This window comes from Salmo trutta, chromosome 20 (assembly GCF_901001165.1).
Source record: "Salmo trutta chromosome 20, fSalTru1.1, whole genome shotgun sequence".
Lineage (NCBI taxonomy): Eukaryota > Metazoa > Chordata > Actinopteri > Salmoniformes > Salmonidae > Salmo > Salmo trutta.
Genome location: NC_042976.1, coordinates 32452333 through 32471767, shown reverse-complemented (window position 1 = coordinate 32471767; position 19435 = coordinate 32452333). Strand labels below are relative to the sequence as shown.

Below are 19435 nucleotides of genomic sequence, written 5' to 3'. Positions count from 1 at the left end.
TGTGTCTTCCACATTTAACCCAACTCTGAAACAGAGAGGTCCGGGGGGCTGCCTTAACTCAACATCCTCGTCTTCGGTGCCCGGGGAACAGTGGGTTAACTGCCTTGCTCAGGGGCAGAACGACAGATTTTTACCTTGTCAGTTCGGGGATTCAATCCAGCAATCTTTCTGTTACTGGCCCAACGCTCTAACCACTAGGCTGGTTGCACTGCCATTCTGATATATGTGGTTGTCAGACTGTGTTAAAAAAAAATCTGTTGTTGTTGTGGTGTACGTGGTTATGCTCATCGGATGACTTTTAAAGGTGAGACCTCACCTTCACAATCAACTTCAATATACAGACCATAGGTACAACACTCACATTCAGATGTAATCAGGAAAATATTTAACTGGAATCAACATGGCATTCAGATAGAAATGTATTGTATTGAGCTGAGCATAATTTATTCTCAACACAAAACCAAGAAGGTTCCATAAGTTATTTTCAACACAACACCACACATGCTTATTTTTTAACTAAGTCTTTAGCTGAACAGTCTCATTCTCTCCTCTAAATAGATGTGTTGAATGTTGTGGTTGTATTAAACAATAGACAATTCACAGTTGACTCCCCAATCAACACAGTTCATCATCTGTCACAAGACAAAATAAAGGATTGGTACGTAAGGGTTCAGGACACTGACGGTGCTGGATGAGGTTTTCTGTGAACACTGATCTAAAGGCAGTGCTGCAACTACCTCCAAAGGTTAAGGTACATATTCAGGGAATATGCGCAGTTCCTAGATCAGTGTGTTTATTAAGACAGTTGAGCATGTATACCAGCTAGGCCCATATATAACTGAACAGATGACATATTATGACGTTGACCTCTGATTTGCGATGTTTTCGAATGGCTTCTCACTGTTACTAGCTGTTACTATTTTTACTCAGTTTTAAATCCCGGAAAAGGCTTCTGAAACGCTGAAAAGCTGGAGCCCAATGGGAGAACCCGGGATAGGAGGTCCTAGTGCGCGAAGCAATCAGAACGCGCCAAAGGCGTGGCTTTAGCGGCATGGATTGCCTGCGTCATATTGAAACGATCCAATCCGGAGCTTCAGATGTTAGACACCGCCAAGATTGGTTTTCAGACTAGGACCGTGGAAGGTAACAGCTGAACTCGAATCTCGAGCTAACGGCTAGCAAAGTCAATAGACTTTGGTGTTTCTCGATTGAAAGGGGGAATTCATACATTTGACATTCGAAAGGATGATTTGTCTATCTAGCGATCTCTTCAAAAGATAGGCTATCTGCTTTGTAACTTGGAGGTAACTTGTTATGTTAGCAAGTTAGCTAACCACTTGCTACTGCTAACTAGTGCGCTGACCAGCCAGTTTGCTAACGTTGGCTAATTTACCCAACCAGCTAGAATTGCAAGACTGGTTAGATACACCTAGCTATCCATTATGGTTATCAAGCCCACCAACTGACCATCAAAATATGAATCGCGTTATTGTAGTTAGCCAGTCATAGCTAATATATCTTAGTCACTTTCTCTTGCACGTTAGTGTCAAGTTATATTTATGAAATATTTCGTTGTCATTGATGGTTGCAGATTTATTCCTACAATATAACGTTAGTAGGCAAAGTTTTGTCCTAGCTTGCTAGCTAACAGTAACCTTCTAGTCTTCGCCTACCGACCAATTACTTACTACATGTACGACAGCTAGATTACAGCTAGCAAACTAGACCATTAGTTCTTTTTTTACCATTTACGCCCGAGGCATCCGAGCGCTATTAATTCATGTAATTCATAGTTATTAGCTAGGTGGCTAGCGATGTTATTTGGGAAAGCATCCATTTTGAGATTGAGACATGATGGACCAGAAAGCTGCCTAACTAATTCGTTAAGGTCAAACTATGCATGTAGGCATATCTCAGGCGTGGAGTGTTGAATTGATTAGAAGTTTTTAAATTCATTATTTCAGAATCGTGATAATTTTACGTATAGTTTTGTTTCCTGTTTGGCGATAGGGATTTAGACCTCCTCTTCCTCTGTCCTCGATGCCAACAAAACAGCCGTCGAAGAAGCAGACGAAAAGAGTGCACTCGTAAGTGCATATCAAATTAAACCTTTAAATTGTTTGGTAAATCCTTATTGCAAATGCATGTGTTGGCTTTTATTATTATAATGCACGCAGGATATATTTGAATCAGTTTTCTTATAGCTACACAATCGTCAATTGCATTCGGAATAGTCTCAAAATGTGCCTCTAAACTAGCTGGCCTGTAATATCACTAACGCTAACGTTAGGTAGGTAGCTTGCTAGCTAGTTAGCATCAGTTTGCCCCTTGAGTTAGCTATCGCAGAATGCTGGATAGTAACAAATTCCCATATAAAAAGTAATTAGCCAGCCAGACATCGTGCATTGTTGTAGCTGGCTAGCAATTTCTGCTCTGCCTTGTAAACTTCGTGGGGAATCTCGGGTCTAGGACGTGGTCAACAACACCTACTAGGCCTTACAGTTTGCATGATAAAAGTTATGGTAAGATTTCAGAAATATAAAAATGAGGACGTTTGATAGATATCACAGGTGATCGAACTCATCACTTTGAAATATGCATTCGAAATTGCTTTCCAAAGACAATTTAGTCGGCTAGCAATGTTTTTTGTTCAGGCTATAGCGAGGTAGCCAGCTAGTGCTTTTGTGCAATATATTGCTTGCATACTAGCGGCCTTTTTTTAAATCAATATTGCAATCTGCTGCCTACCTTTGCAAACATTTCATGTACAATATGCAGTTCGTATACATGTGCAATAGTTCACCTGTGTGACATTCTCATAACACCCGAGGCCTAACTCGGGAGGGGAGGAATTTCCTGGGTAATGTTTTATTTATGCTAATCTTTTTTTGCTCAATTTCTCCCCATACCAAAGTCGTCCCGCTTTGTCCAATGCATTCTTGCAATTATTCAGGTTAAAGCCAACTTTAAATGGGTAGTTTCCACAGTGTGTACTTTTATGCACAGACTGCAAAAAATCCAGCTCTAGTCATTGCATTACACACTCCCATGCTGTATCATGGTTGTTCTGTTTCAGGGAACTCGTTGGTGACATCAGAGCTTCCCTTTCTTCAGACAGAGCCTTACTTTGTTCCGACAGGATGATGGCCAAAGATGTGAGTCTGATCAGAGACAACCAGATGCAGTATTCTTCCACCTTGGTCCTGGGGGCCTTACAGACATTTGAGAGAGTCAATACAGAGACCAGCCGTTGAAATTTTACTGGAGTGATGTTGATGGTGTCTTCCCCACAGGTTGGTCTGATGGAAACCAATGGAGAACTGAAGGTTTTCATTGACCAGAATCTGAGTCCTAGTAAAGGTGAGCAAAGCACAGTGTTGTGCTCCAGAATACAGATCAGTGCCATTCAATCCTTGTCTATGTACTGTATATGTCCTCAACTCAACAGCAGGGGGCAATAAGACTACACAGAAGTTTGTCTCATTTTACTTCCCTCCCAACTTTCTGCTCATCTTATTACGGGTTTCCATATCAGACAGTGCAGGTGTTTTAAGTATCTGTGTACCTTCATATAAATGTTTTCCCTTACGTGGGCCAGTAAGTCTGCATCCCATAGGGCCTCCTGCCTGTTCTCTGTAACCATCTACCTGAGTGAACTGGATATGAAGAGAGGCAGCCATTTTGTTGACAGCGGTTCCAGATTACCCTTTTGACCCTAGTGTTTACTCTGCTCCTTCCCAGGTGTCTTGTCTCTGGTTGCTGTCCATCCTGCATCCATCCCTGTGGCCAAACAACTACTGCCCAAAACACTGGGGCTCTCCAATGTCAACATTGCTCCACACATGGTGAGTGTGTCTGTCTACCTTCACTATTTACCTGAATGTGCAGTATATTTCTGTCCTACAGTCATACCACAACCACATACTTGATGATAAAGTATTTTATTTTGAGACTGTGTGGTAGATTGCAGGTTGATATTTGCTCTCGCAGACATTGCAAGCACAACCTGCTTAATTGCAAGCTCACCACTTGCATACACTTGGCCAAAGCGCTTCACAGCTACAATCTATCAGTTTATAGACAAGCACACACACACATACATACTTCATGGTCTCTAAGCCCCAACCATTAGCCTGGTGAGGTGACCGGGGATGAGCTTAAGCTGATCAACCTCTGCAGTCAGCAGGATTACACACCATCCCATTACATACATGAGAATATATACATGGAGGGAATCAGTTTAGGCATCACCTGATGGGCGGCCAGCAGACAGTGGAATAGATCACTTACCTGGCCTGCCTCCCGTACTTCATTTGAGCAGGAAGTTCTTTTCACCTTTCACCTCAGAGAAGACTCACTCCACCACAGGCACTTGGTACATTATGAGTCTGCTGCATAATGCTCTTTCCATTTCTTATGGTCTTGTGGGAGATAGACCCACCCCTAAAACATTGATATACAAGCTGACACTGCGATGGCTCTCAAGGAACTAAACTTTGTGCAAACTGGGAATCGCATATCTTGAGGCTGAATTTATTGTAGCTGGCAACTTTAATAAATTAAATCTGAGGGAAATTATACCAAAACATCTCCAGTGCTACACACGGAGAGAACACACGTGACCATTTTTACTCTCTCTTCCGGGACTGCTACAAGGCCCTTTACTCCTTCCTGTGCAACTGGGTCCCAGACTTCCTGACTGGCTGACCCCAGGTTGTGAAGATGGTCAACAACACCATCCCACTCTGATCCTCAACACTGGAAACCCACAGGAGTGCGTGCTCAGCCCCCACCTGTACTCCCTGTTCACCCATGACTGTGTGGCTATGCATCTCTCCATCTTGATCATCAAGTTTGCTGGCGACACAAGTGGTAGGCCTGATTACCAACAATGAGCAGCCTGCAAGGAGGAGGCAAGAGCCCTGGTGGAATTGTGCCAGGAAAATAACCTCTCCCGCAACAAAACGAAGGAGCTGATCGGATACTGGGGAGAGCACACGCTAGAGCTTGGACAGTAAACTGAAAATTATCGATGCTTATTGCATGAATTTTGCTGATTTAAAGTGAATTACATTGAGTAGCCTATACTAGAGACGTGAAGTTTAAAATGAAATAAGTTTGCTAATATGGGTGATTGATGGTTGTAGCCATCACTTGTCCAATCAACAAAGTAATAGTTTATACAAAATATTTTAAACTGTGGTGCACATTGTTTATAAATGTATAATTATATTGTTTTTGCAATACATTTCTTAAATTGATGCGATATGGATTTCATATCGCCCAGCTCTAGAGCACGCCCCCTTCCACATCAACGGGGCAGCAGTGGAGAGGGTCAAACGTTTCAAGTTCCTCAGCGTGCACATCATTGAGTACATGAAATGGTTCACACTGCTGCCTCTTCAACTTCAGGAGGCTGAAGAAATTCAGCTTGGCACCTTAGACCCTCACAAACTCCTACATATGTACCATCGAGAGCATTCTGTCTAGCTGTATCACTGCCTGGTAGAGCAATTGCACCGCACGCAACCAAGTGTTCTCCAGAGAGTGGTGCAATCAGCCCATGCATCATCGGGGGCACACTGCCTGCCCTCAAGGACATCTACAGCACCTGGTGTCACAAGAAGATCAAGGACCTCAGCGACCCCCAACCACAGCCTGTTCACACCGCTACCAACTAGAACGTGGAGACAGTAGAGGTCCATCAAAGCAGGGACCGAGAGACAAGTGTTTTTTTTTTTTTCTATCTCCAGGCCATCAGATAGTTAGTCATCCCTAGCCTGCCTCCACCCAGTGCCCTGCACATTTAAATTGCAACCCTATGAACACTGGTCCCTTTGTTTACATTCGGTTTTGCCTACTTTATTTGTATATACTGTATTCTAGTCATAGCATCCTATATAACCACTGCTGTACACACCTTTTTGTATTCATGTACTTACATACTGTCTATACGCACCAAAACATTAGGAACACCTGCTCTTTCCATGACACATACTGACCAGGTGAAGGCTATGATCCCTTATTGATGTCACCTGCTAAATCAACTTCAATCAGTGTAGATGAAGGGGAGGAGACGGGTTAAAGGATTTAAGACTTGAGACATGGATTGTGTGTGCCATTCAGTGGGTGAATGGCAACAAAGATTTGTGTCGTTGAACGGGGTATGGTAGTAGGTGCCAGGTGCACCGGTTTGTGTCAAGAACTGCAATGCTGCTGAGTTTTTCGCGCTCAACAGTTTCCTGTGTGTATCAACAATGGTTCACCACCAAAAAGACATCTAGCCTACTTGACATAACTGTGGGAAGCATTGGGGTCAACATTGGCAAGCATCCCTGTGGAAAGTTTAACACCTTGTAGTTCATGCCCTGTCGAAATGAGGCTGTTTTGAGGGCATCGGGATATACAGTGCATTTGGAAAGTATTTTGACCCTTTCCCTTTTTTAGTTAAAGCAATGAATTTGTATCTGCTCTCGTTGGACTTCGGCTGCATATTTTCTTCAAATCTGAAACCCATTTCCAGAATTGCATTATGGGCTCTAAAAGCACGGAAATAGTGTCCACTGCTGGTACACTTTGTATTTTGACGAATGTAGTACGACATCCGGGAACTTTTGGCATACTAACTGTATCCATACTATCACCAATAAGCATACAATATACTCAATTTACGACACAAATAGTATGGTTTGTATGAGTATTCGAACACAGCTCACGTGTTCTCTTTTTAAGTGTGTGAGTTTGACAGTTTTCCTATCCTGCTAAGCATTGAAAATGTAACGAGTACTTTTGGTTGTCAGGGGAAATGTATGGAGTAAAAAGTACAATATTTTCATTAAGAATATATTGAAGTAGAAGTTGTCAGAAATATAAATAGTAAAGTACAGATTAGAGGTCGACCGATTATGATTTTACCGATTTATTGGAGGACCCAAAAAAAAGCCGATACCGATTAATCGGCCGGTTCAAAAAAATATATATATTTGTAATAATGACAATTACAACAATACTGAATGAACACTTATTTTAACTTAATATAATACATCAATAAAATCTATTTAGCCTCAAATAAATAATGAAACATGTTAAAAAAAACATGAATAATGCAAAACAAACTGTTGGAAAAGAAAGAAAGAATGCAATATGTGCCATGTAAGAGCTAACGTTTAAGTGCTTTGTTCAGATCATGGGAACATATGAAAGCTGGTGGTTCCTTTTAACATGAGTCTTCAATATTCCCAGGTAAGAAGTTTTAGGTTGTAGTTGTTATAGGAATTATAGGACTATTTCTCTCTATACGATTTGTATTTCATATACCTTTGACTATTGGATGTTCTTATAGGCACTTTAGTATTGCCAGTGTAACAGTATAGCTTCCCTCTCCTCGCTCCTACTTGGGCTCGAACCAGGAACACATCGACAACAGCCACCCTCGAAGCAGCGTTACCCATGCAGAGCAAGGGGAACAACTACTCCAAGTCTCAGAGCGACTGACATTTGAAACGCTATTAGCGCGCACCCCGCTAACTAGCTAGCCATTTCACATCGGTTACACCAGCCTAATCTTGGGAGTTGATAGGCTTGAAGGGGTGGGTATAATTTGTGGAACGTTCCAACAGGAATCTGTTACAAAAAACGTAAAGTAAAAGGTTGCCAACCAACAACGATTACAAAGTAGCAACGCATACAAACCTAGCTAACTAGCTGCCGAATAGGCATCAACTCACCACGTAGCTTATTATTAATGTTTGTCCATAGGCAACCAGAGTGAGGACAGACATTTTTTGGAATAAACGTGATGAGTGAAAAATGCAATAAAATGGACCGCTCCCTACCCGGTATCTTATTCTGCCGCTATACAATTTTGTATGCGTTGTTTTTTGGCAACCTTGTTATTTACAATGTTTTTGGAATAGATTCCTGTTGGAACGTTACACAAATTATACCCACCCGGCTTGAAGTCATAAACAGCTTGAAGCACAGCGAAGAGCTGCTGGCAAAATGCACGATAGTGCTGTTTGAATGAATGCTTACGAGCGTGCTGCTGCCTACCATCACTCAGTCAGACTGCTCTATCAAATATCAAATCATAGACTTAATTATAATATAATAAACACACAAATACGAGCCTCAGGTCGTTAATATGGTCAGATCCGGAAACTATCATCTCGAAAACAAAAGTTTTTCCTTTTGGTGTAATACGGAACTGTTCCGTATTTTATCTAATGGGTGGCATCCCTAAGTCTAAATATTCCAGTTACATTGCACAACCTTCAATGTTATGTCATAATTACGTAAAATTCTGGCAAATTAGTTCGCAACGAGCCAGGCGGCCCAAACTGTTGCATATACCCTGACTGCGTGCAATGAACGCAAGATAAGTGACACAATTTCATGTTAGCAGGCAATATTAACTAAATATGCAGGTTTAAAAATATACTTGTGTATTGGTTTTAAAGAAAGGCATTGATGTTTATGGTTAGGTACATTGGTGCAACGACAGTGCTTTTTTCACAAATGCACTTGTTAAATCAACACCCGTTTTGTCGAAGTAGGCTGTGATTCAATGAGAAATTAACAGGCACCGCATCGATTATATGCAACGCAGGACACGTCTCTGGATAAGAGCGTCTGCTAAATGACTTAAATGTAAATGTAATAACTACACATGGTTGATGATATTACTAGTTTAACTACTGATTATGTTAAGATCGATCGTTTTTAATAAGATAAGTTTAATGCTAGCTAGCAACTTACCTTGGCTTCTTGCTGCCCTCGCATAACAGGTAGTCAGCCTGCCATGCAGGCTCCTCGTGGAGTGCAATGTAAGGCAGGTGGTTAGAGCGTTGGACTAGTAACCGAAAGGTTGCAAAAACGAATCCCCGAATCCCCCCAGAACAAGGCAGTTAACCCTCGTTCCTAGGCCGTCATTGAAAATAAGAATGTTCTTAATCTGCCTTGCCTAGTTAAATAAAGGTGTAAAAAAATAAAAAAAATATTTAAAAAAAATCGGTGGCCAAAAATACCAATTACCGATTTGTTATGAAAACTTGAAATCGGCCCTAAATTAATCGGCCATTCTGATTAATCGGTCGACCTCTAGTACAGATACTCCAAAAAATGACTTGAGTAGTAGTTTGAAATATTTTTACTTAAATACTTTACACCGCTGTTTGTGAGCGGCCGCAGTGGCTAGCTGGTCTGCGTACCCACATTCCTATCTTGACAGTGGAGAGAACAAATTGAAGTTTAAGTTCATTTCTGGCAATGCTACACATTTTGGCATCAGGTGGAGAGAAATGTTTGAATATGCTATCAGAGTGTGAGCAACAAAATCAAATGGGCTAAACCACAGGTATCAAACTCATTCCACGGAGGGCCGAGTGTCTTCAGGTTTTAGCTCCTCCCCTTGTACTTAATTGATGAATTAAGGTGACTAATTAGTAAGGAATTGAAAGGGAAAAAATTACCTTCAGACACTTGGTCCTCCGTGGAATGAGTTTGACACCCCTGGACTAAGCCATCGCATTTGACATCATGATTAGGGCTGTGACTGACATTTTGGAAAACGGTTATTGGCCAGCCAAATGACAGTGATCACTGTAATAACCGTTGAAATGACAAAATATGTGACATTAAGACGCATTTTCTCCTTCTGCATGTGCTGCCATAGAAATAGATTGAAAGAACAGGTGACCCCATTAGTAATTGTATTTTAAACGGTTAAGGGGGTTATTTTCATCAAATGTTATTGTGAGTGCAGCAATGCTTGTGCTTCTAGTTCCGACAGTCCAGCAATATCGAACAAGTAATCGAACAATTCCACAACTACCTAATACACACACATCTAAGGAATGGAATGGAATAGTAATATATAAATATATGGATGCAAACAAGCAGCGTAGGCAAGATGCAATAGAGTAAAATACAGTATATACATATGAGATGAGTAATGCAAGATTTGTAAACATTATTAAAGTGACTAGTGATCCATTAAATGAAGTGGCCAATGATTTCAAGTCTGTTTGAAGGCAGTAGCCTCACTGTTAGTGATGGCTTTTTAACAGTCTGATGGCCTTGAGATGGAAGCTATTTTTCAGTCTCAGCTTTTTCAGGTCCCAGCTTTGATGCACCTGTATTGACCTCGCCTTCTGGATGGTAGTGTGGTGAACAGGCAGTGGCTCGGGTGTTTCTTGTCCTTGATGATCTTTTTGGCCTTCCTGTGACATCGGGTGCTGTAGGTGTCCTGGAGGGCAGGTAGTTTGCCCCCGGTGATGTGCTGTGCAGACCACACCACCCTCTGGAGAGCCCTGCGGTTGTGGGCAGTGCAGTTGCAGTACCAGGCATGCTCCTAATTGTGCATCTGTAAAAATGTGTAAGGGTTTTAGGTGACAAGCCGAATGAAGATTACACTGTTATAGAGTAATTGGGCCAGCCCTAATCACAATGTCGTTACCATTGACGATGGCTTTCAATCATCGTTGATAGACAATGCAATCGTAATGTTGCTCAACCCTACACTAACCTTTTCAATAATGTATGACTATGATGGTCTGTTCATATTGATGTGTGTTGTATTTGTATGTTTTTTTTAATTAGGAATTTTTTACAGCTTGCTGCAAAGAAAATTATTATTTTGGATTTGAAAGATTCTTTACTCTAAAACTGAAATGGTTGAGCCCCCCCCCCCCCTGTAGGTTATTGGTACGCCCCAGAGGCCCAGTGTTTCCAGTGCCATACTGGTGAACAGCCCTCACACCCCCAGCTCCCAGTTCCTCACACAGAGCCAGCCGGCCGACGCGTCGCCTTGGTCATCGGGGTGAGTTTAGTTGATTTATTCTGTGTGCCTGTGTGATATGCCAGTGTAGTCTAGAAGTGTATATAGCTGTATTTAACCACCTTTGTCCACAGGAAGCGTGGTAAGAAGGGGGAGAAGAATGGCAAGGGCCTGAGGCATTTCTCCATGAAGGTGTGTGAGAAGGTGCAAAAGAAGGGTGTCACCTCGTACAATGAAGTGGCAGACGAGCTGGTGGCAGAGTTCAGCGCTGCAGACAACCACATCTCCCCCAATGACTCTGTGAGTTTTGCAGCTGTATGCACAATGCACAGGGCTCTTCCTCAAAACAGGCTGGGGAAGTCTAACTTCTTATGGCTGGAATCCCGTTAACGGGATCGATATGACAACAGCCAGTGAAAGTGCAGGGCGCCAAATTCAAACAACAGAAATCTCATAATTAAAATTCCTCAAACATACAAGTATTTTACACCATTTTAAAGAAACTTGTTGTTAATCCCACCACAGTGTCCGATTTCAAAAAGGCTTTACAGTGAAAGCACACCAAACGATTGTTAGGTCAGCAACTAGTCACAGAAAAACAGCCATTTTTCCAGCCAAAGAGATGAGTCACAAAAAGCAGAAATAGAGAATTAATCACTAACCTTTGATCTTCATCAGATGACACTCATAGGACTTCATGTTACACAATACATGTATGTTTTGTTCGATAAAGTTCATATTTGTATCCAAAAATCTCAGTTTACATTGGCGTGTTATGTTCAGTAATGTTTTGCTTCTAAAACATCCGGTGATTTTGCAGAGAGCCACATCAATTTACAGAAATACTCATCATAAATGTTGATGAAAATACAAGTGTTATGCATGGAGCTTTAGATAAACTTCTCCTTAATGCAACCGCTGTGTCAGATTAAAAAAAAAAAAGCTTTACCGAAAAAGCACACCATGCAATAATCTGAGTACGGCGCTCAGACACAAAAACAAGCCATACATATATCCGCCATGTTGGAGTCAACAGAAGTCAGAAATAGCATTATAAATATTCACTTACCTTTGATCTTCATCAGAATCCACTCCCAGGAATCCCAGTTCCACAAATGTTTGTTTTGTTCGATAAAGTCCATCCTTTATGTCCAAATACCTCGTTTTGTTTGCGCCTTCAGTTCACAAATCCAAATTCGCGACGCGCTGGCCAGACAAACTCTAAAAATTCCATTACAGTTTGTAGAAACATGTCAAACGATGTATAGAATCAATCTTTAGGATGTTTATATCATAAATCTTCAGTAAGGTTTCAACCGGAGAATTCCTTTGTCTTTAGAAATGCAATGGAACTCAGCTACCTCTTGCGGGCGCGCACATGACTGAAGCTCATGCCCTGCTGGCAGACCCCTCACTCAATCAGTTCTTATTCTCCCACACTTCACAGTAGAAGCCTCAAACAAGGTTCTAAAGACTGACATCTAGTGGAAGCCTTAGGAAGTGCAATATGACCCCACAGACACTATATTGGATAGGCCAAGACTTGAAAAACTACAAACCTCAGATTTCCCACTTCCTGGTTGGATTTTTTTCTCAGGTTTTTGCCTGCCATATGAGTTCTGTTATACTCACAGACATCATTCAAACAGCTTTAGAAACTTCAGTGTTTTCTATCCAAATCTACTAATAATATGCATATCTTAGCTTCTGGGCCTAAGTAGCAGGTAGTTTACTCTGGGCACCTTATTCATCCAAGCTTCTCAATACTGCCATCCAGCCATAAGAAGTTAACTTCACTTTCTCTGAGACATAAATCTCTGACATCAGTCATTGTCTGAATTCTTAATTATGCCATCACACTGTCAGACAGAATTCTCCGTTGTTGCATCACTCTTAACTCCTCTGACATTCTCTCTGACAGAACTCCTCATTATGACATCACTCTCTGACAATCCATCACGTTTTTCAGCCTTACTCTTAGACAAAACAAATCTCTATATGACATCACAATTTTAGACACAACAAACCTACTTAGGAAATTAAGTTATGACATGGTCTTCCTCGAGCCTAATTTATGTCTGCTACTTTTGCTTTTGGTGTTCGGACTTTGAACATCAGCTGCCATCCTCAGTGTTCCGCTTCATCCACCTCTTTGTAAAGTCCGAAAGAGATTTCGGAGTGCGGACTGAAGTGGATGTTTTGATATTTCGCTCATGCGGAAACGGAAGTAGTAAATTAGGCTTTAGCACACTGGTTTCATTATGACAAATCCACATGATCATTATGACACCAAACCCAAGTCAGAGATTAACCCCTCCCCCCTCTCCTTGTAGCATGTGTATGACCAGAAGAACATCCGTAGGCGTGTGTACGACGCGCTCAATGTGCTCATGGCCATGAACATCATCTCTAAAGAGAAGAAAGAGATCAAGTGGATCGGTCTGCCCACGAACTCGGCCCAGGAATGCCAGAACCTAGAGGTAAGTCTAATATATATACACTGAACAAAAATATAAACTAAACATGTAAAGTGTTGGTCCCATAATTCACGAGCTGAAAAAAAATATCCCCCAAATTTTCCATACATAAAAAGCTTATTTCTCTCAAATCTTGTTTACAAATTGTACATTCCTGCTAGTGAGTATTTCTCATTTGCCAAAATAATCCATCCACCTGATAGTTGTGGCATATCAAGAAGCTGATTAAACAGCATGATCATTACACAGGTGCACCTTGTGCTGGGGACAATAAAAGCACACTCTTAAATGTGCAGTTGTCACACAACATAATGCCGCCGAGGTCTCAAGTTTTGAGAGAGCGTGCATTTGGCATGCTGATTGCAGGAATATGCAGAGCCGTTGCCAGAGAATTGAATGTTCGTTTCTCTACAATAAGCTGCCTCCAACGTTGTTTTAGAGAATTTGGCAGTACGTCCAACCAGCCTTACAACCGCAGACCACGTGTATGGTGTTGTGTGGGAGAGCTGTTTGCTGATGTCAACGTTGTGAACAGAGTGCTCCATGGTGGCGTTGAGTTTATAGTATGGGCAGGCATAAACTACAGACAACAAACACAATTGCATTTTATCGATGGCGATTTGAATGCACAAAGATACAGTGATGAGATCCTGAGGCCAATTGTCATGCCATTCATCTGCCACCATCACCTCATGTTTCAGCATGATAATGCACAGCTCCATGTCGCAAAGATCTGAACGTAATTTCTGGAAGCTGAAAATGTCCCAGTTCTGCCTGCATACTCACCAGACATGTCACCCATTGAGCATGTTTGGAATGCTCTGGATTGACTTGTACGACAGCGTGTTCCAGTTCCCGTCAATATCCAGCAGCTTTACACAACATTTTACAGGCCACACTCAGCAGCCTGATCAACTGTATACGAAGGACGTGTCATGCTGCATGAGGCAAATGGTGGTCACACCAGATACTGACTGGTTTTCTGATCCACTCCCCTACCTTTTTATTATGTGACCAAAAGATGTATATCTGTATTCCCAGTCATGTGAAATCCATAGATTAGGGTCTAATTTATTTATTTATTTAAATGGATTGATTTCCTTATGAACTGTAACTCAGTGAAATCTTTTTAATTGCATGTTGCGTTTTTTATTTTTGTTCAGTGTATATGCACAGTACATTCAGAAAGTATTCAGACCCGTTAACTTTTCCCACATTTTGTTACTTAACAGTCTTATTTACAATGAAGGCCTACCGGGGAACAGTGAGTTAACTGCCTTGTTCAGGGCAGAACAACAGGTTATTTCATTGTCAGCTCAGGGATTCGATCCAGCAACCTTTTGGTTACTGGCCCAACGCTCTAACCACTAGGCAACCTGCCACCCCTCTTCTTGGGTTTGATGCTACAAGCTTGGCAAACCTGTATTTAGGGAGTTTCTCCCGTTCTCTGCCGATCCTCTCAAGCTCTGTCGGGTTAGATGGGGAAGACTCAATGCTGTAACTCAATACTGTAATCGCTGCCAAACGTGCTAAAACTAAATACTGAGTAAAGGGTCTGAATACTTATGCAAATGTAATATTTCAGTTAATTTTTTTATATAAATTAACAAAAATGTCTAAACCAGTTTTTTTTTTTTTTTTTTTTGTCATTATGGGGTATTGTGTGTAGCTTGGGGGGGGGGAACTATTTCATCAATTTTAGAATATGGCTGTAATGTAACAAAATGTGGAATAAGTCAAGGGGTCTGAGTACTTTCCGAAGCCACTGTGTGTACACACACACACCTGGTACACCAGGAACTCTCTTCTCCCTCACTCCCTCTTTTCTTTTACGCTCTCACACCCTGGCTGTGTTCTGCTCTTCCTCTGTAGGCGGAGAGACAAAGGAGACTGGAGAGAATCAAGCAGAAGCAGTCACAACTCCAAGAGCTCATATTACAGGTGATCAGCTTCCCTCCTGTTACAGGACTAGCTTCCCTCCTGTTACAGGACTAGCTTCCCTCCTGTTACAGGACTAGCTTCCCTCCTGTTACAGGACTAGCTTCCCTCCTGTTACAGGACTAGCTTCCCTCCTGTTACAGGACTAGCTTCCCTCCTGTTACAGGACTAGCTTCCCTCCTGTTACAGGACTAGCTTCTCTCCTGTTACAGGACTAGCTTCTCTCCTGTTACAGGACTAGCTTCCCTCCTGTTACAGGACTAGCTTCCCTCCTGTTACAGGACTAGCTTCCCTCCTGTTACAGGACCAGCTTGCCTCCTGTTACAGGACTAGCTTGCCTCATCAACAACAATACAATCACCGATAAAGGAAAGCATATACAAGACCATAGGTTGTCTTAAAGGGGAAATCAGCAGTTGCTACATACATTTTTAGACTTAAATTAATATGTACCTATTGATTCTTTAAGAATATAACTTAGAAATGCCCCAATAGCTTAGCTGAACTACCGTACCCCATCAGAATCCCAAATTCTGGTTAAAAAACGAATTTTGATATCATGTCCATGCATCCATAGCTTTGTCTGAATGTGAGTTGTTATATTTCTCGAGCCCCATCCCTCAGCTTTCTACCGAAACAACAGTGGTGGTGACAATGCTTTGTTTCAACTGCTGATTGGCACTTTAACATTGTTCTAATGTTCTCTCCATGATCCCCTCCTGTAGCAAATAGCCTTTAAGAACCTGGTGCAGCGGAACCGACAGACGGAACAGCAGACAAACAGACCTCCACCCCCCAACTCTCTCATCCACCTCCCCTTCATCATTGTCAACACTAGCAAGAAGACTGTCATCGACTGCAGCATCTCCAACGACAAGTGAGTGACTGTTATATTTGAGTGTCTGTGTAAATTGATCATCAACTTAATTCTTGTAGACATTTTAATTTTGTCCCACATAATTTTCACCAAATTAATTTTCATGTAAATGGACCATTTAAAATGTCATTTATCAGACTCTTATCCAATGTGTCTTAGAGGAGCAATTAGCGTTAAGTGCCTTACTCAAGGGCACATTGACAGATTTTTCACCTAGTCAGCTCAGGGATTCGAACCAGCTACCTTTCGGTTACTGCGCCAATGCTCCTAAACGCTAGGCTACCTGCCGCCCCCCAATAAAGTATCGTATTGAGGCAATGGCAACACCCCGCTCAAGTTTTTCCAGGATTGAATGTTTTCATTCATGTTCTAACCATGCCATTATATTCACCTCTTTACTGTCCTTCTCTTCAGGTTTGAGTACCTGTTCAACTTTGACAGCATGTTTGAGATCCACGACGACATTGAGGTGCTGAAGCGTATGGGCATGGCCTGTGGCCTGGAGGTGGGCAAGTGTTCCCCGGAGGACCTGAAGGTGGCACGCAGCCTGGTGCCCAAAGCCCTGGAGCCCTACGTCACAGGTCAGGGTTCATAGTGCATGCTTAAATTTCAGTCATAGGTCAAGTCATTGAGCTGCACACGATCCTTATCAAAGTAAGTGAGATGAATTGGGCATGAAATACTCAAACATGTTGCTAATTCGGGGTACATTGGTCCTGTCTGGTTCTGTCTAAGGTATATATGTGAACGTGTGTACTACTGTCTCACACAGAGATGGCCCAGGGCCCCATCAGTAATGTCTACATCACTGGAGGATCCTCCACCAACGGGGGGCGCCATCACGGCCAGGGCAGGTGAGTGTCTCTCTCTCTCTCTCTCTCTCCTCTACTGTTGCCCTAGTCAGGGTGTTCTATAGCACGTTCACACAGAAATATGGTAACTCTCCCTCTGTATCTCTCTCTCTCTCTGTAGTGACAGTGGTGCAGATGGTCCCCTGGCCTCCAGCTCTAATGATTCTCACTACAGCGGCTCCCGTGTTGAGACCCCTGTGTCGTACATGGGGGATGATGACGAGGAGGATGACTATGATGAGAATGACGATGAAGATTAACCTCCTGCCACTCCACGCATTTCTCCTCTCCAACAAGCAGTCTGTCTCTGCATCTCTCTCTGTATCGCTTTTTCTCAAGGGCGTTGAAGAATGTTTGAGTATGGAGGCTGTGCAACCCTCTTCTCAGAGCAGGGTCCTGAATCACATGATAGCCAATGGCTCTCTGGGAAGTGTAGTTTATGGCTTTGGCACTGTGCTGCGTCCTTTCTGTGTATTATCACCCTCTTCTTGGCAAGCCATCCCACTCGAGAATAAAGCAACAACAAAAAAATCTTCCAGACAACTCATTGCTGTTGGAGAATGTATAGTGTTCCTTGTGTGTGAAATAGTTATCTTTATTATGTTTTAATTACATTGGAGAGACTCAATGGTGAACCACTGTTTCAAGATGGCTGCCAGTGTAACTGCACCAGACTGCTGGCTCAGAGACATTCACTGGATCCAAAATGGCTGATTTAGTTGCCACAATGCCCTAAGAAAGATTACGCCTGCCCTTTTGAAAGTGTGGACACTATTTTGTTACACCTCCCCTGCTATTTGTGGCATTGATTTCAAGCAGGGAATTTGTATCGGCTCCCCACAGTTCTGTAGGCAGCTGCTTTTCTGGTCCTTGTTTGTTTTTGGAGCGTTTTAGCAGCGACTCAATCCCTCAGACCACCCTGTCAGACCGTGGTAGTGTTTACAAATGACCGGCACCAGCGAGGAAAATAACTCCTACCCACGCTAACTATAGGAAAATGTTAAGCTTTGTTTGTGAAATGTAAACGGATCCTGTGAAGATTGTAGTTTATAGCATCCTTTACAGGTCAGTGGCGGAAGGAATGATACACGATCGATGTATCAAATATGTGGGTTGTGTAGGTCTCTATGGACTCACTTCGACGATCTCCTTTTTCAAACTGAACAACCCATGTACTGATTCTTCCAAGATACCTTTTCTGTAATCTAATATAAGTTTGGAAATTAAATATAGAGAATGTTTTAACAAGTTGACTTCAGTGAGCGTTTGTGCGGTTTTATAACTTTCTGAAAACTAATCTGAAAAGCAGTTGGATGGTATTTTCTCAATTGGCTTCAATAGCTGAACTGGGACTGTTAAACCTCAAATGTGTCAAACATTAAATCCAATGGGAAATCTGCGAATTGACTTGCGGTTTAATTGACTGCGTTATGATAATGGTGCCCAGGGTGACTATCCTGAGCTGAATGGCAAGTGTCTTCACTGACATTTTCAACCTCTCCCTGTCTGAATCTGTAATACCAACATGTTTTAAGCAGACCACCATAGTGCCTGTGCCCAAGAACACTAAGGTAACCTGCCTAAATTACTACCGACCCGTAGGACTCGTGTCTGTAGCCATGAAGTGTTTTGAAAGGCTGGTCATGGCTCACAACACCATTATCGCAGAAACCCTAGACCCACTCCAATTTGCATACCGCCCCAACTGATCCACAGATGATGCAATCTCTATTGCAGTCCACGCTGCCCTTTCCCACCTGGACAAAAGGAACACCTATGTGAGAATGCTATTCATTGACTACAGCTCAGCGTTCAACACAATAGTGCCCTCAAAGCACTAAGCTAAGGACCCTGGGACTAAACACCTCCCTCTGCAACAATCCTGGACTTCCTGACGGGCTGCCCCCAAGGGGTAAGGGTAGGTAACACTTTCGCCACACTGATCTTCAACACAGGGGCCCCTCAGGGGTGCGTGCTCAGTCCCCTCCTGTACTCCATGTTCACTCATGACTGCACGGCCAGCCACGACTCCAACGCCATTAAGTTTGCCGATGACACAACAGTGGTAGGCCTGATGACCGACAATGACGAGACAGCCTATAGGGAGGTCAGAGACCTGGCTGTGAGGTGCCAAGACAAAGGAGATGATTGTGGACTACAGGAAAAAGAGGACCGAGCACGCCCCCATTCTCATCTATGGGGCTGCAGTGAAGCAGGTTGAGAGCTTCATGTTCCTTGGTGTCCACATCACCAACAAACTACCATGGTCCAAGCACACCAAGACAGTTGTGAAGAGGGCACGACAAAACCTATTCCCCCTCAGGAGACTGAAAAGATTTGGCATGGGTACTCAGATCCTCAAAAGGTTCTACAGCTACACCATCGAGAGCATCCAGACTGGTTGAATCACTGCCTGGTATGGCAACTGCTCGGCCTCCGACCGCAAGGCACTACAGAGGGTAGTGTAAATGGCCCAATACATCACTGTATTGCTGCCTGCCATCCAGGAACTCTA

The 19435-nt window shown here is 42.6% G+C and overlaps 1 protein-coding gene across 3 annotated transcripts; it reads left to right on the top strand.

Annotated features, from left to right (window-relative positions):
• Positions 1 to 1124: 1124 nt before the first annotated feature.
• tfdp1a (transcription factor Dp-1, a) lies at positions 1125 to 18171 on the top strand. Of its 3 annotated transcripts, none has more exons than XM_029702895.1 (13): positions 1125 to 1143; positions 2011 to 2087; positions 3077 to 3155; positions 3294 to 3360; positions 3742 to 3845; positions 10698 to 10819; positions 10912 to 11077; positions 13111 to 13257; positions 15127 to 15195; positions 15918 to 16069; positions 16484 to 16650; positions 16842 to 16923; positions 17042 to 18171. In XM_029702895.1, exons 2-13 carry the CDS (start codon positions 2041 to 2043, stop codon positions 17178 to 17180), a joined length of 1341 nt encoding a protein of 446 aa, XP_029558755.1. In that variant the 5' UTR covers positions 1125 to 1143; positions 2011 to 2040; the 3' UTR covers positions 17181 to 18171. The 3 variants fall into 3 exon arrangements, with proteins under 3 accessions (XP_029558755.1, XP_029558757.1, XP_029558756.1); XM_029702896.1 differs by lacking the exon at positions 1125 to 1143 and adding an exon at positions 1152 to 1304; XM_029702897.1 differs by lacking the exon at positions 2011 to 2087.
• The last annotated feature ends 1264 nt before the right edge of the window (positions 18172 to 19435 follow it).